The 18,767-nt window shown below is 39.5% G+C and overlaps 1 protein-coding gene across 2 annotated transcripts in view; it reads left to right on the top strand.

Annotated features, from left to right (window-relative positions):
• CAP2 (cyclase associated actin cytoskeleton regulatory protein 2) overlaps positions 1 to 18,767 on the top strand; it is a 191,862-nt gene that overhangs the window by 71,498 nt on the left and 101,597 nt on the right. For both annotated transcript variants that reach the window (XM_033934598.1, XM_033934599.1), the window contains exon 3: positions 2,396 to 2,496. In XM_033934598.1, the coding sequence (XP_033790489.1) occupies positions 2,396 to 2,496 (101 nt within the window). The remainder of the gene's footprint in view (positions 1 to 2,395; positions 2,497 to 18,767) is intronic.

Raw genomic sequence — 18,767 nt, 5'->3', positions numbered from 1 at the left:
AATATTATGTAAAGTAACATAAGGTTATGCGTTGTAATATAACATAAGGTTTTGCTTTGTAATATCATGTAATGTAAGTTATGCAATGTACTGGAATAATAAGGTAAAATAACATAAAATAACTCTACGTAAAGTCTTGTAAAGTTATGTAAGATAAATTATGTAAGATAAATTATGTAAACTTAATGCAAGTTATGCAAGCACGGTAAGGATAATGTAAAGTAACACAAAGTAACTCCACGTAAAGTTATGTAAAGTTATGTACGAAAAGTTATGTAAAGTTAGGTATGCAAAGTTTGTAAAGTTATCCAAATAATTGTATTGTCATCGCCTGGAAATGACCAGCCATCTTCTAATGTAATCCGCTTAGAACCGCAAGGCACAAGCGGAATAGAAATCACTAATGTAATGTAATGTAATATAGGCCAATAAGTTGATGGATGTTCATGGTTTTTGCCTGGTTTTACAGCACAATGATTTGCACTAGTTGTATCCAGCATTTGGCCTGTGAGAATAATCCAGTTAAATACAGTGGCCAGCAAAGGAGACAGGTCCTCCTTCAACAATTTATAAAATTCCATACGAAAACCAAGCTTCAGTTTGAATTGCCACCATCACTTCATTATCCGATATGGAAGCAGCAGGAGGAAGTGGACATTCCTCTTTCCAATTGGATGGGGTGGTGTTGTGTTAGGCAGGAGGGAGTGGGCATCCTTCCTGCCATGCAGATGTTTGTGGGGATGGGAGCATCGAGGGTGTTAGGCAGGAGGGAGTGGGCATCCCTGCTGCCGTGCAGATGTGGCTGTCAGGGGTCCTCTGTCACTGCTGGCTCAGCTGATCGCAGCATGGGTATTTTCCCCTGATCAGAGGAGCTGGCAGGACTTCCTGAAGCCGCAGCTTCAGGGAGTCCTGCCAGCTCAGCTGATCAGAGATTCCCTTGCCTCGATCAGCTGAGCCGGCAGCGGTGTCTACTTTTAGGATGAAATGTAGGCCAGCATTTTGCAGGCATACATTTCAAGCATCTGTTGAGGCTCAAGGGAGATGCATAGGGATGCTTAGACTCACCCAAGGCCACTTCCAAGCATAACCATGTCCATATCCAGCCTTGGGCAAGCTTAAGTGTTCCTAAACATCTCCCTAGACCCTTGACAAATGCACCTACAGTATAGGCATCCTGCCTAGGGGAGTTAAAAAAAAACCCAACCAAAACGTGCATCCTACCACCAGCTACAATTGGGTCACCCATTTGCAGAATCAGCCCTATAATATACACATAATTCACTGAACTTGTCACTTGGAGATCAAGGGGGGGAGGAGAGTATATATATATATATATATATATATATATATATATATATATGTATGTGAATGTGTGAGAGAGTGTTGGGTAAATATGTAGGCTGAGAGATAGGGTGTATTAGAAAGGGGGAGATAGTTTGCTGAATATGTGATGGCTTGTTTTAAAAAAAAGAAAAACAATGGTGGAAGATGATGGAACCTGTACTCATTGATCAATGGTTGGCAATCGGTTAATCTTTCTGATATCTGTATGCAGCAGTATTGTTCTGCAGGATTTTGATAACTCTAGTTAGTAACAATGTTTGTTTATTAGTTGACTGATTCTTGTATAGTGATTTCATTCTGTTGTATATATGCATGATAACTATATAGAAACATAGAAATATGATGGCAGATAAAAGGCCAAATTAAGTGGTTTTACAGTATTTACTTCTGGCCACTGACAATAAAATAAATAAATAAACAGTGTGTGAAGTGAACCAAAAACCAGGAAAGACCAAAGGAGCCAAAGATAGCGGATAGCATAGCTGGTTTTAAGAAAGGTTTGGACAAGTTCTTGGAGGAAAAGTCCATAGTCTGTTATTGAGAAAGACATGGGGGAAGCCACTGCTTGCCCTTGATCGGTAGCATGGAATATTGCTACTCTTTGGGTTTTGGCCAGGTTCTACTGACCGGGATTGGCCCCGTGAGAAAGGGCTACTGGGCTTGATGGACCATTGGTTTGACCCAGTAAGGCTATTCTTATGTTCTTATGTCCTTGTGCACATCCCTAAAGTCTATGACTCATACCTGAATGTAGTATCATGCGTAGATAGTGGTAGAAAGCAACCTAGTGCAACAGCTTCAATGTATTAATACCTGTGTATACCGTTGGGCTGTTCTTTCAAGGAGACCCTGTCAACGGAAGCCACAGACAGAAGTCATCTATTGAAGAGCTTTGTATTATGCACAGACACTTCCGAGCCTACTGTCTCAGAATATTTTTAGACCACATAATATAGGCTCCCATGCATCTTTAGCCATTTTGCACACTGTGTAAAACATTGTGAATCACAAATGTATTTTCTGAAGGTCAGTATATGTATTATTTCTATAGGTGTTGCACCCTGCGTGGAAGCCTTTGACCTACTTTTGAATGGGGTTGTAGCAGAATATGTCAAGAACAGCAAGATCATAGGTGGTGACACAGAGACACATGTGAGTACTCTTTTGCTATTTACTGATATTTGTTGTTGGCTTCAGAAACAAAAAAAAATGAGATCAAGTAGGTTCATGATTTGAATATATCAGAATAACTTGAAGTATTCTGTGCTAAAATTACACAGTCTGAAGATTTCTTCCAAGCCTTGGTTGGGTCATTTTATGATTTTTTCCCCCTTAGTTTGTGATGTATAATTCTATAAAAATCAAGCGGCTCATTTTCAAAAGAGAAAAACATCCAACAAATGGCATAAAGTGGCATTTGAATGTTTTTCTTGTAAAAATGTCCAAATCAGTATTTTCAAAACCCTTATTTTTAGATGTTTTTCTAGGCTATTCATCCTGTGTTCATCTAAATGCCAAGGGGGGGCATGTTGAAGGCATAATTTGGGCGGGCTTAGGACCTGGACATTTTGCAGCAATAATCAAATATTTAACAAAATGTCAAGAGCACCATTTAGATGTTTGGGGCTAGCCCTGTTTAAAAAAACAAATAAGGGCCAAAAAGGTGTCCAAACTGATCAGCTGACGACTGGAGTGATTAAGGCATGACCCCTCCTCCCCCAGTGGTCACCGAATCCCTCACATCACCCAAAGGTGTGACAGAAACAGTACATTCCAGCCTGTGTGACAGTTTCAGGCAGCCACACAAACATCAGAGCAGAGGGGCACTCTAGGACAGTGGACTTCATTAATTTTTAAGCCGGGGCCACTTTGGATTCTAATGAGCTGAAGGAGAGCTGCTAAATGTCTTCCCAAGTGGGGCAACGGCATTGATGACCAGTTTGTGTCAATGACATCCATCCCCACTATCCACCCTTCAAACTTCATTAGGAGGTATCCTCAAGGTTGTGAGCATTTCCAAATGCATTCCCTTTTATCTATTGAGAAATGCCTTGTCCTTCAAGCATGAGGCTCTTTCCTCTCCATCCACTTTCCCCTTTTTGTCCTGAATCTGGCTAGCGAGAAAGAGTAACAGAAAAAAAAAACAGAAAGACAATGGAGGACTGCCACAGAGATCTTTGTGGACCACCATTGGCCCCCAGGCCTTGCATTGAAGAACACTGCTCTAGAGGTCTGCAGTGAAAGTCATATTAAAAAGTCCCAGGTACACATCTCACCATAACTTGCTTATATTGTATGGTGAGCCCTCCAAAACCCACCCAAAATCTACTGTACCTACATAAAGATGACACTTACAGGTATACTGGTGGGCACAGTAAGTTTTGGGTGGGTTTTGGAGGGCTTACCACACAATATAAGCAGGTTGTGGTGAGTTGTGTACCTGGGACTTTTTAATGTGACATTCACTGGAGTACCCCTATAGGGTACCCCTCTGCTCTGCTGAGATGTGCTTATGTGGCCAGTTTGTTTGCTAAGAATGCTGGCTGCTAATGCATCTCAATAGCTTGTTTGTCTGTATTTTTTCCCCGATGATTTTGGTTTTGAAAATGGGCCTAAAAAATACATGCACTGAGTGCAAAAAACCTCTAGAAAATGGTCAATTTCAAAACAAAATGTTTTGATGTTTTCTGATTGTTTTCTTTACAGGGTTTTAGACATGTTTTCCAAAATGTCCTATCAAAAATGCCCCTCCAAATAATGTTTAGCCCTAAAATTCCTAGTCTGTGAATATAATTGAAGTGTGAAGTCCTAAATGGATTTGAACATCAAAAACTGTGGAGTGTAATTTTTAAAACTGGGCGTCTGTTAAATATTTTATAAGTGTGTATTTTAACCTTATTTTATACAGGTAACATACATATGTATGTTCTTTTCATTACTGTAAATAGGCTGAGCCCTTATTGTGCACAATTGCTCTTACATAAAGGGCTCCTTTTATCAAAGCCGCGCTAGCGGTTTAACGCGCGTAATAGCGCACGTTAAACCGCCAGCCGCGCTAGCCGCTACCGTCTCCTCTTGAACAGGTGGTAGATTGTAGGCCAGTGCAGGGGTTAGCGCGTGATGAAAAGTTGCGTGCGTTGACCCCGCTAGCGCGGCTTGATAAAAGGAGCCCAAAGTTTTCTCATACTCAGAGGCAAGTGCAAATGATGTGTTTTCATTAGTGTGCTTTACATTTAGTACATATTAAATCAATTAAATTCTCTACCCTACTAATATTTATAGCAAATTGTGGTTATTAGCACAGGGAGCCACGTTGAATGCTCCGCACTGCTCCCGACAATCATAGGAACTCTAATTAGTAAAAGGAGGGGTCAATGTTTCAAAATGTATATGAATTATTTGAATTCCTATGTATCAAGTACATTTTTTAAAGGATTTTTTTTAGGTCCAATGAATGAAAATTGAACCTGTTAAAGCTGTCATACAAGTGATTTTTTTTATTGTCTGCAGGTTGGTTTCTGAGGTCTTTTTCCCCTATTATAAATAAATTAAGTAATTGGGAGATTTTGTGATGAATTAACAATAATTTTGGTTATGAAAAGAAGCTGCATTTAATGTTGGTTTTATATGTAGTTGTGTTCATGTTTCTCTGCCTCATACAACTCCAGAAGTAGGGTGGGAGGTGCAGGTGCATATTCATAAATCTTTACCATTTGAGGTAGGGTGTACTCTGAAGGCCTCCGTGCTGCTAGAGAGCAAATTATAAAGTAATGATTTTACCATAGTAAACTTCTATGGATCTTCTATGGAGGCTTCAATGATTCTTAGAAAATTATTTTCCATCCTAGAACAATATGATTCTACACTAAGAAAATTGAGGGACTGAAATATTTACCTGGACCCATTTGTGGACAGATCTGGTGCAACCTCAGGAGGGGTTCAAAAGTATATGGCTTAAGGGATGCTTAGAGAGAGTAGAATCCTGGTGGTTGGAACTACATGTTTAATTCCTCAGTCCATAGGACACATAGTTGAATTGACCTTTTCTTGAGTAATTCTCACATTAGTGATAAACAAGCTGAGGTGAATATTCTCTCAAATCTCATTCCTGACCATATCTGACAGGTATAGGGTCTAAATGAGGTCATTGGCACCTCAATGTGTGTTTGTTTTTCTCTGTAGGATCCAGAATTTCACAACAGGATCTTCGTTGCAATAGGCAGTTTCTCAGAATTTCATCTACCAGAAAAATATCTCTCCTTCCTGGGCAGCAAGGCTCAAAAGGCAGTGATTTATTTATTTATTTATTTTATTTTTTTTGGGGGGGGGCAAGATAATTGATCATTTTTGTTCTTAGTCCTTTGGGAATTTGGATTTCCTGATGGGTTACTATGAGGGCGAATCAAAAATTAAAGGCAATTGTTAAATTACGCGATAACCAGAACAGAGCTAGTGAAATGCAACATATGTACTCATACATTGCCTTATGGAATGCTCATCTACGCACAATATAGTGCTCGGGCTTTAGTCGTGTGGCAGCCATGAGGTCAGAAACATGGATGCTCCATTGCAAGGTTGCACCATCGAAGAACTATAAGGTCACTTTGGTCAGTGACAAAACTTAGAGACTTGAAGAAAGCACAGGTGTTTGATTCAGCATATGCAGACTCCTGAGCCCCCAAGCTGGCAGCTTCAGAAGTGCCGAAAACAGGAAATACAGTGACATTTATACATTTTCTGGCTAAACAACTGGATGCTAGATACAACTTCTGATTTGTTACTTTTGCTACATTTTCTTAACAAACATTGGTCCTAAGCTAGTACTTATTATTGGTTCAGGGGTTAACCTTATAGTCCTATAGGGAGCAGGTCATTTATCTAAGCCCTGCAGTCTTTCTGTTACATGTCCAGGAGGGTGAAATACAATATGGTTATCTCAGCATACACAGCAAAAAAGCTACAACACCCAAGCTACAACACCCAGAGCATGAGCATGAGATAAGTCAGGTCTGCAATTAAATATAATTCAGCATTTTTATTAAGGAGAAAGCTTAGTTCAAGACTCAGGAAAACCAGTCCCAGACTCCTTCAGAACAACTGTGCAGTAGTGTGCTTTCTTTGGGCAGAGGGAGTGAAACCGGTAGAAATTTATTATCAGATCTTGACTCAGTATGGACATGAGTGGGTAAAAAGATTTAAAGCGGGAAGAACAGGTATAACCAACAACGGTTGTTCTAGTTACCCATCATATAATTCGAGTATAGAATCTCTTCATTCAATTTTAAACATCAATATAAACATCAATGTAGTGGGTAACTAAGAAAGCGTTCATACCAATACACCAAGAGAATTGTAGCAACGGGAATTCAGATTTTGACCTCAGAGTTTAAAGTACTCATCCGGTCTGTCATTCGTCATTAATCCCTGCTGATATTCTCATATTTTATATACTTTTTATAATCTTTTTGTTTTATATTCTATCACTTGTGTTGTCAATAAAATAGTATTATCAATAGTATAATGTTTAGATCACTTAGCTTCTTTTGCGAATATGCATTCTGTGATCTACTGGTTCACCAGTGCTGTCCCAGCATTAGATTAAATGTTCCCCCATGCCAACGCGTTTCGCTTAACTTTATCAAGGCTGGGGAGTCTGCGGGAACATAAAGCACAAAGAAAACCCATTAATGTACAGTAGTAATTGCTTGGTGCAAAATATTAAGAAATTAGCACAACTTACCATAGTTTTAACTTTCATACTAACATGCCGGTAATAACCAAAAGATGGCCGCGGCGTGCACCCCACAATATAAATACACTCATCCCTTGACGTCACCTCCAAGAGGGAGCGAACAGCTGAGAAGTACAAAACTGTCAGAATACTAACAGGCTAGTTAGACGTCAGCCTGAGCTAGCCAATCAGAGGCTTCATTCAGCCCCTCCGGAGCCATAGAACCTAGCATGAACATCCAGCGCAATTCTTTTAAATTGAGATTCCTCTCTATATAAATATAGAGAGGAATCTCAATATAAATATAGAGAGGAATCTCAATATAAATATAGAGAGGAATCTCAATATAAATATAGAGAGGAATCTCAATATAAATATAGAGAGGAATCTCAATTTAAAAGAATTGTGCTGGATGTTCATGCTAGGTTCTATGGCTCCGGAGGGGCTGAATGAAGCCTCTGATTGGCTAGCTCAGGCTGACGTCTAACTAGCCTGTTAGTATTCTGACAGTTTTGTACTTCTCAGCTGTTCGCTCCCTATTGGAGGTGACGTCAAGGGATGAGTGTATTTATATTGTGGGGTGCACGCCGCAGCCATCTTTTGGTTATTACCGGCGTGTTAGTATGAAAGTTAAAACTATGGTAAGTTGTGCTAATTTCTTAATATTTTGCACAAAGCAATTACTACTGTACATTAATGGGTTTTCTTTGTGCTTTATGTTCCCGCAGACTCCCCAGCCTTGATAAAGTTAAGCGAAACGCGTTGGCATGGGGGAACATTTAATCTAATGCTGGGACAGCACTGGTGAACCAGTAGATCACAGAATGCATATTCGCAAAAGAAGCTAAGTGATCTAAACATTATACTATTGATAATACTATTTTATTGACAACACAAGTGATAGAATATAAAACAAAAAGATTATAAAAAGTATATAAAATATGAGAATATCAGCAGGGATTAATGACGAATGACAGACCGGATGAGTACTTTAAACTCTGAGGTCAAAATCTGAATTCCCGTTGCTACAATTCTCTTGGTGTATTGGTATGAACGCTTTCTTAGTTACTAGTTACCCATCAACATCGTGCACACAAGAGCACATTGACAGGGTGGATGCCTTGATTAGAGAAGACCGATGGATAATGGTGTCTCAATTGGCTACAAATTTGGATATCAGCTATGGATCTGCATTTGCCATAATGTATGATGTCTTGGGATACAAGAAAGTCTGCATACGATGGGTTCCCAAACAGCTCACTGATCTACGGAAGCAACAGCATGTGGAGGTTCCAACCCAGTTCCTGAGACGGTATGAAGACGAGCCGAGTATTCTGGAGACAATTGTCACCAGCAATCAGATATGGGTGCACCATTGCGATCCGGAGACCAAAAGACAAAGCATGATGAAGTAAAGGAAGCAGTGCTCACCTGACTTCAGGAGCAGCTGAAAAACTTCTTCTCTGTAGGAATGCAGAACTCGTTGAACAATTCAACAAATGTCATGCATGTGGACTGTGTGGAAAAGTGATATGTTCAGTTGCTCACAGTCACTTCTATTAAAGCCATTTTGCCTTTACTTTTTAATTTACTCTTGTATTTTCAATTATAAAATTGTATAGGAACTGTAAGCATCTGTTGTGGTGGTGTCGAGTTGGCTCTCATTAATATACAGAGGAGTGCTAGGCAAGGCTGTCTTCAATGCCTTTTGCTTTTCCTTTTCTCTGGATATCAGGAGCTTCAAGTTTAGTAGTAAGAGGAACTGACAGCATTCTTTTATTCATATCAAAAGCACTTTGGATTGGCATCAGACCTTATGGCAGAGATACAGGTTGTGTGCTCAACTATTCTAAGTCACAAGTGCAATAAATAGGGCCCTCAAGTACGAGTCCACTGTGTCTGGAAGGTTTTGAGTAAGTTGCATCAGAATTGTTACCTGAGGGTGCAGGTCTTGATTGGTTTAAGTCTCCTCTAAAAGGTTAATTACCCCCGAGAGCATGCATACTTGCCCCTCCTCTCCCAAGGGTTTTAATCCAAAATTACACAATCCTTACAGGGAAAAAGTGGTTTAAATATTAAATCTCTTCCCACTGCATATGACAAGCATAGTATGCTGAACCTCTGTGGCCCACACAAAATATGGCATTAAAGGAAAAATTAGAGACCAGGTCATAATTAACAGTGTTTCAAGAAAGTTTAGTATCTATTTCTAAATCTCATGTATGAAATTTAAGTTGCAGAAATGACTCTGTGTTTCATCATTCTTGGGATTTTGAAATATGCGCATTACCTAAAGTAAGATATGTTTGTTTTCCTTGTGCCTTTCAAACCATGTGCCTTGTACATTGTACTTGCAGCTGTTGGCTGTTGCATAAAGAGCTATTTTTCTTTCATTCTGCTGAACAGAAAGGCCTGTTGCCGAGAAATTGATTCTGTACCGAAAGGTCAGTGTTGTAATGAGAGCAGCTGGGCTCTGTGATATGCTCTGCTTAAAAGACTGTATCAAAGACAAGCAGCAGAAGTGTAACCAAGGCGAAAGAAAATGTAAAAATAAAACCCTCTGATTCAACTCTGCATGTGCAATATATTAATTGTGTTGTCTCCAATCCACATTTATTTCCATTAGAGTCAGGATAGAGACTAACTCTGAACGTAGCAGTCTAATAGCGGATACAGAAATGTTTGGTGATACCACCAGTTCTTAAACCCATGTACTGTCCTGATTTTGTGAAGCCGAATGTCTGTTACCAAATATACTAAATTATAGTAGTCTGAATAATTTCAGAAGCATGCGGCTGGCTATCACTTCACATCTCTCAGCCAAGCGGCATGGAGTTGTCATTCTATCCCAATGCCATAATAAACTGTAAATTTTAGCATGGGAGAGATGATGGTGCAGACCAGACTACATGGCACATGGAAATATTGCTTGGTTGACTGTCTATGCTTTCCTGTCAAAGATTTTGTAATTGTTTCCTTTTATGTTGAATTTTAGATTGTAAGCCGCTTTGATCAGCTAAAGGTGGTATAGAAAGTGCCGATAAATAAATAAATAAATATTAGTGCTAAACATCAGCTGGCTGTATGATATTTTCCTTTTTCGATTGCCCCTCTGCAATTTCCCTGCTCATATCTTATTTTAAGATATTTCTGAATATGCACTTTACTGTATTATATACTGTCTCTTCATCCCTCATGACCATGATTTAATTTTGTCATAAAGCAAAAGCTATAAATATCTTACATTAGAAACATACTCTATCCTTCTATAATACTTAAATAAGGAATTCATTTTGGGGCTCATTTTCAAAAAAGATAAATGTCTAAAAAGTGGCTTAAAGAGGCAGATAGATGTTTTTCTCCCCGAACCCTTCCAATTCACTATTCTCCAAACCTATATTCTAGACAGATATTTGTGTTGTTTGTCCACGGTTCATCTAAATCTCAAGGGGGCGTGTTAGAGGCATGGTTTGGGCGGGTATAGGGCTTGTTTTTCCTGCCATAATCAAGCATTTTTGAATGCGTCCAGGGCACAAGTTAGACATTTGGGGCTAGACCTGTTTTAATGAAGAATAAGTGCCAAAAAAGTGGCCAAACAGACCATATGACCAATTGGAGGGATGTAAGCATGACCCCACCCCAACACTCCCCCTTCCTACTTCCTTACCCCCAGAGATGTGAATAAAACAGTACATACCTGCCTGTATGACAGCTTCACATAGTAACATAGAAACATGATGGCAGATAAAGGCCAAATGGCCCGTTCAGTCTGCCCATCTGCAGTAACCATTATCTCTTTCTCACTCTAAGAGATTCCACTTGCCTATCTCACACTTTCTTGAATTCAGACACATTCTCTGTCTCCACTACTTCTTCCGGGAGACTGTTCCATGCATCTACCGCCTTTTCTGTAAAAAAAAAAAAAAAAAAAAAAAAGTATTTCCTTAGATTACTCTGGAGCCTATCACCTCTTAACTTCATCCTATGCCTAAGCAGGTCTCTGGAGTAGCCTGGTGGGCAGTGTAGTCAACCATAGAGATGGAGATTCGGGCCCTTGGCCCACTCTACCCACTACACTGTGAACCTTCCAAATTTCACCCAAATCCCACATATGAGGTCACCTGCAGACATAAGGACTATTGGTGTGTACGATTGGGTCCGGTAAGCTGTGGGTGGGTTTTGAAGGGTTTGCTGTACACCATAAGAAAGTAATGGTGAGATGTGTGTACCGCTCACTAAATATTAAGAAACCCATTTTATACTTATGGGCTTCTTAGCATACAGTGTGTGCTAATTGTTAGTGCATACTAAATTTGTTAGCACACCTTAGTAAAAAGAGCCCTGGAAATATTGGATGATGTTATTTCAGATGGTAAGCTGCTTGATTTTTCACAATTGCAACACAAATTTGGTCTTAATAAATTACAAAATTATAGATGGTTTCAGTTGAAGCAGGCCATTCAGGTTGGGTTTCCTGAATGGAAAAATGTCAGTAATCAGTATAGTTTGCCACTCTTATGCTTTCAGGTGGACTTCCTGGGACACCAGGCCTCTCAGTGGTATAAATTAATATCTGGATTTTTGAATAAGAAACCAAAGACTGGTCTGCGTGACATTTGGAGCATTGAGATAAAGCATCAAATTACTGCGTCTTGTAGCCAGCACCAGAGTCTTAGAACAGGACTCTGCAGTGCCTCCAGTGGCCACAGTCCAACATTGCACTAGCGTGTGACTCAGAAAGAAGTCACCCTGCAGGTGACTATACAGGAACTATACAACACAGTTCCAAGATGGTAACAAAAGTAAATTTACAAGTCAAAAATAAAGTTCAGAATGGCTCAATCTCCCAACATTCTACCAAAAAAATGCACATAACAAAAAAAAATGTCCAGCAGAAAATTTTGGCAACATTCAGGATTTTCACTCCCAATAGAAACAGTTCTCCCTGTGATTCACTCCTTCACAGAGCTGCTCTTCAATAAAGCTTCCTTCTCCCAAGTCTGCTCCTAGCAGAGCTCAGGCAAGCATAGTTCAGAGAACCTCAGTTCAGTTTCTGGAGAATATGTTTTTCACTCAAACATTTCTAGCACAAACACAAAATAAAGCCTCCAGCCTAAAATGGAGCAGGGCTGAGCAAAGAGGGCTGAGCAAGTTTGCTTGACAAAAGCACTACTGCTTTTCAAAATTCCCACCCTGATGAAAGCAAACTTCTCCCCACAACACTCCCAGCTTTTCAGTAAAGTGCACAGTCCAGGAAGTTCATGAATATGACTGGGAGCAGAAAAAGAACCCAGCCAACAATAATAGGAAAAAGCAACTCTCGGTCTTTTGCTCAGCTAGAACTGGTTGCTACTCCTACTTCCATCAGTTCCGGAGTGCTGCACAAATCCTCAGAAGTCAGTTCACCTTGCAGCTCAATGGGCATCTCCTCATCAGTTGCTTGTAACTCTGAAGTGGCTTCAGCTTCATCCACTTCCATGGGCACACAGGCATTACCCTTGCTTGAGCACTGCTGGCTTTTCAAGGGGGAAGATATGCCCTGTTCTACCTATGTCAGCACCTTGCTGCATCTCTCTTTGGCTCCCCCGGTGGTGACCTGGATAATGGTTACTCTGTTTGCACTCAGGTCTGACTTTACACTCCTGGGTCCTAGCTCTGCTGAGTTCATGGGAAAGTCCCCAGCTCTGGATTGCTATCAGGCTCAGGGAGATCCAAATAGTTTGGGGGCTGGGTCCTGGGCACCCCCTTTTTGGGTTTCCTGTCTCCTTTCCTTCTGGTACCCCCAGGGACCTTGGTAGGCATGGAGCCTGACTGGTCAGAGTCTCAATGGCCAAGAATTTTGGGCTTGGAGGATGAGATGTACAGCATTGGCATCTATGAGACAAATTTGGTTTTTTTTGTTACATAGAGCATTTTGGACCCCAGTTTGTTTACAGAAATTAGATAGCTCTAAGTCTAATAGATGCTGGCACTGTCATCTCGAAGTTGAGACATTAGATCATTTACTATTCTATTGTCCATTGATACTTCGCTTTTGGAAATCCATTTGGGGTCAGATGAACAATTTACTGGAAAATCTGGTGGCATTATCGTATGATACTGTGTTATTTGGTACATCAATGAGAGCTAACAAACTTTTGCTCATTATGACAGGGGTTGCCATACAGCAAATTATGAAAAACTAGAAAAATTGGGATTGGCAAAATTATAATTTTTGGTGGAATTTGTTATGCCAAATCTTTAAAATGGAGCAGATAATAGCCATATAGCAGGGACATTTTAAGAAATTTAGGGATGTTTGGGAGCCATTAACAAAATATTGTACAGAATGAATATTATTTTTCCCTTTGTTCATACACTTCCAGGGTGGGGAGGGTGGGTGGGGATACTTTATGTTTTCTTATGCTTAAGAACAATTGTTGGGTATAAGGGGGGAGGAGGGATATTTGATGTGAATTAGATTTTGATGGAATATTAGGTGATGTTAAAGTACAAAGTGATTGTATCTTATGTTGCACTTATTGAAAGTTTTAAAAATGAATAAAGAATTAAAAAAAGAAGGGCTCTGGCAAGCCATATCTGTCATGGACTCCAACCTAAAATTGACTCTTTCTACTATAAAAATTGATTATGGGACTGTCTTTTCTAAGGTGGAGCAACAGGGGTACTACTATCTGCATTAAATGAAAAAGTGGAGAACCAAGAAGTTAAAATAAAGGAAATAAAAGCTGTAGAAGTAGAAATGGTTAAAGAAAGATCATTTATTTCACGTAAAATGTAAAATTTTGAAAATCAGCTGAGAGAGAACAATTTAAGATTTTTTAATTTTCCTAAATGTCCTATCATCTCACCGGTGGAGATGGTTAGGAAATACTGTATTTCCGTGAGACTTTAGCCATACCATTGGAAAATTTACCCCCAATTGTGAAAGCTTATTACCTCACTATCAAGTGTTCTCAATGGGAATCTACTCCAGGAGAACTGCCTGTAGACAAACAGGCGGATATGAACTTATCTGCATTTTTGGAAACTTCTTTAGAACTGATAGAACTACCACACTAGTAACTCTAGCTTTGGAAAGTGACAGGGAGTTTGTTCTTCATCTATATTTCCGTCATATGAATGACCAGTTTTTAGGCTCAAATGTTAGAATCTTTCTAGACTTATCTAAAAAAAAACAAAACAGAGACGTAGGAAAGAATTCTTAGCCTTGAGGCCAAGAGCTCTGGCTCTGAGGGCTACATTTCTTGTTAAGTATCCTGCAAAATGTTATGTTTCTTATCAGAATAAGAAATTTCTTTTTTCTGAGCCTAAACAACTCTTGGAATTTGTTTAGTCGAAAGAAGGGTTGGTAATGTGCCTAATGATATATGGCTTGCCATTCAGCTGTAGGAAGGTATATCTAGTGCCATTTCTCTTGCAATTAGTTATTCGATCATTTCCACTGTGGTTAATTTATTTTCTTGATCTCCTAAATTGTGGACTATATAAGAGTTTACTTTCTTTTTGCTTTGTATGCTTAAATTGTATTTACTTGATATGTATCAAGTGTTATTGTATGCTTATAAAATTGAAAATCTTAAAACATGGTTTTTCTTGTTACATAGATCTTTTTGGACCCACTGTTTGTTTACAGAAATTGGATAGTTCTAAGTCTAATAGATGCTGGCACTGTCATCTCGATGTAGGGAAATTGGATCATCTGCTCTTCTTTTGTCCCTTAATAACTTAACTTCTGGCGATCCATTTGGGGTCAAATAAAAATAACTCTAGGTGTCCCCCTGGAATTAACATATTATGTGGTGCTATTTGGCACAATATTGATGGACAAGAGTCCAATAAAGTCATATGATAACAAATTGCTATTCATCATGACGGGAGTTGCCATACAACTTATAATGAAGAACTGGAAAAACTGGGACCGGTTAAATTACAGCTTCTGATGGGAATCATTATGCCATATGCCACATTCAGGCTGGAACATATGATTACTCTGCAACATGGACATTGCAGAAAATTTAGGGAGATTTGGGACCCACTGACAAAATTTTGTAAGGACTAATTACTGATTTTTGCCCTTTGATTTTACTCGTTCAGGGAGGTGGGGTTGGGAATATATTATATTGATACAGATATTAAGTTGGTTAAGGTAGGAGGGGGGGTGAAACTAGATGTACATGTATTCTGAAAGATATATGTGCTTTTACTTGAATTATTCTTTGTAAAATTATCTGTTATTGCACTGTTGAATGTTTTGAAACTCAATAAAGAATATATTTATATATATATATATATAATTTTTAGAAAGAAAACTGGATTGTTGGTCCACTCTGGGATGTTTCTTCAGAAATATTTTGTTGATCCTTCAATCAAGATCAAAAAATGACTTGTGTTTTCTGTGTTACAAGACTTTCATAGGTCACAGGTTCCATTTCATCTGTACACATGAGACGTTGTGGAATGTCTGGCAATGATGAACACTGTAATATTTGCACCATTTATAGCTTTGTTTCTGGTGTGATTCTGTCATCAAAAAAGGCAAGTGCTGCTAGATGCTCGGACAGAAAACATAGATATCTGGAAATGGCTGTGAGCGTCTTGTTTGCACGTAGTTTCTTCAACTTACTAACGCATATTCCTAACACAAGAGTCTATGCATTGTGTCATTATCTTGGCTCAATCCCATACTGTCATTGCTGACTTACACGTCAACTTATAGCTTTCCGGTAAAGGTTTTCCTTCATCATAGTGATGAACATCCAGTCTAGTTGGCAGTCTAGCAGTTGACAGCTGACAGACTGACTTCCCAAGGAGCCAGTTTTTGGGTGCAGATCGCAAACTATACGATGCCATACAAACCAATTAAGTGCAATCACCTACATACACAACATACAAGCAAACAGTGCATGCTGGGATGACCTCTAAATATTGTCTAATCAAGCTGAAATTTGACACATGAGTATGACATACGAAGTGGACAAAAATAAGCCTTGTGGAGATAAGATTTGACAAGATTGATTTTTTTTGCATACTACTGTGAACCACCCTAGTGTACATGACTCCTATTTTTAAAGCCCTGGTTTTCACAAGATTATTGGGCATTTAAAAATGGCCTCAAGAAAATTGAGCGTAGATAGTGAAAAACAAGACAACAATTAGATTTACAAAACTTCCAGGCATTGCATAGGGAATATCGTACCTTTCTTAAAGTTTCACATTGGTCATATTACACCAGTCAGATCTCTAAAGCCGTGAATAAACCTAAAAGATTATTCACTACATTAAATAGACTTTCATGTCTATCTTCATGGCATCTTTAACTTTAACTGCTCAGGATTTCATTTATCACTTTATGTATATGGTCTCCTCTTTGAACCTCATTCTTAAAATCTCCTCCGCCAATTCTTAATGACTTAGCTGCTTTTTCACCTCCGTCTAATAATAATAGCTTTATTTATATCCCGTCATACCTTTTCAAGACGGTGTACAATAATAGAGTACAGTGAGCTTACCGTGCGAATAGGTAGGCATAGATATTACAGCATTAGTTTAGAGAGGGAACATACAAGTAGAGATACAATGATACGAAGTCGAAGAGAGGCTTAAGTGTGCATAGTTTCCACAGCATGTTAATGCATTTTTTGATTAAGATGTTGGTATGGGCCTCAAGTGTCAGATGTTGGTCGAGGGTGAATCCTAGGCTTTTTATTGTGGGGTTGATGATGAATTTTGTTCCGTTTAGGTCGATTTTGGGTTCAATGGCTCTGTTTGGTGGGGAAGCCATGAAGAATTTGGTCCAATGTGTAACCTGGTCTATGGCTGAAGAAATGAAGAGTTTGGATTTGGTCGAAAGGGTGGAGATGGGGATAATGATTATGATATCATCAGCATAGATGTAGGATTTGAGGTTCAGTTTAGATAGTGTATGGCCTAGTGAGGCCATGTATAGATTGAAAAGTGTTGGGGAGAGAGGGGAACCCTGAGGGACGCCACAGGGGTTGGACCATGATTGTGAGTGGGTTTGTTTGTTGATGACTTGGTAGGATCTTCTTGTCAGGAATCCCTTGATCCAACTGAGTACATGGCCTGAGATACCAATGGCGTCTAGGCAGCTGAGGAGTATATCATGATCCATCAGGTCAAATGCGCTGCTCAGGTCAAATTGAAGAATTAGTGCCTGGTTCCCTGTGCTGAGAATGTGGGAGATGTGGTCCACGATGGAAGCTAAGGTGGTTTCTGTACTGTGTTTAGTGCAGAATCCTGTAGTATTGGAAACTTTTCCAGGTAGGTTGTCAGGGCGGTGTTTATTATACCTTCCATCAACTTGGTGACGAAGGGGATATTGGCTACTGGTCTGTAGTTGGAGGCTGAGGAAATGGAGTATTTGAGGTTCTTCAGGATGAGTGTGATGAGGATGTGGCTGAGATTGCTTGGGAATTTGCCGCTAGTCATCTGTTGAGAGATCCAGTCAAACAGCATGGCTTTGAAGGGAGCGGGAGCTGCTTTCATGATGATAGGCGGGCAGTTGTCCAGTTAAGAGCAGGATTGTCTTCTACATAGTCACATTTCAACCTACCATCTTCTATTATTTTTGAGAAAGCACTTCTACTATGAGGAAAACTACATGTCCCCTAGATCTGATCCCTTCATCATGAATTCTAGTACTTAAACATGGATTATCACCACTTGTACTGAATATGATCATAAGCAGCCTCTTCTCTGGTTCCATTTTGGTGGAATGGAAAATGGAAATTATTCAACCTATCATCATGAATCACTTTTTGGATAACTCATTATCGGCAATTTTTCATCCAGTCTCTAACCTTCTGTTCATTGCTAAATTTGTTGAAAAAATGACGTTTTTCCAACTTACACAATATATTGAAGCAACCAATGTTTTGCACCCATCACAGTCCAGTTTTCATAAGTATCATTCCACAGAAACTGTACTTACATCACTCCTCAATGATTACTATTCTGCACTTGATAAGGGTAATTGTAGGGGTGATTCCTGCTTTACTTGTTGGTACTCTGCAGGCCAGAAACTTAGGCCAAGAACCATCTTTGCTGCCCTGAAGCATTATGGATGTGTTTATAAGATCTGTGTGTATGCAGCCCAGGACATTTACCATCTCTGGATGTCCGTTGCCATGTGAACATGGAGGAGAGCTAGTTTCTCATCTATGGTTATGAACTGTGCCTTATCTTCTTTGGTATGTTTTGCTGTCTGCCGAGAACTTTTCACAAGAACACCATTATTCCTCTGTGAGACCAAAAAGCCCCTGCTGGTCTGGGTTTGATTGGTCTTCTATGGATCACCTGTGCATGCCCTAAGAATCTGTGTGCTATCCTGAGTTAGACAATTCTGGGTGCTGGGGAAGCTCAGACCTACAATTGTGTAGCTCCTTTACACTACACAGTTTACAATAAGAACTAATAAGAATTTCCCTTTTGTTTTCTTGCTCTCGGCTGAGAGCTAGAAAAGCACAACTGTTCTTTTTGGGAATTACTGAACTTTCTTTGGTTTGCAACGCACAAGAAGGACCGGAAATCGTTGGCTTTGGCTGTACCGGAAGAAAGCGACCTTGTGCTGACAAAACGAAGGCTTACTGCACACTTGTAGGCTGAAGAAGATTATTCCATCATCGTGATCGGCTGACTGTTGCTGCATCCAAGGGTGAGGCAGGATTAT

This window comes from Geotrypetes seraphini, chromosome 2 (genome assembly GCF_902459505.1).
Source record: "Geotrypetes seraphini chromosome 2, aGeoSer1.1, whole genome shotgun sequence".
Classification (NCBI taxonomy): Eukaryota; Metazoa; Chordata; class Amphibia; order Gymnophiona; family Dermophiidae; genus Geotrypetes; species Geotrypetes seraphini.
This window is presented reverse-complemented; position numbering and strand designations above follow the sequence as displayed.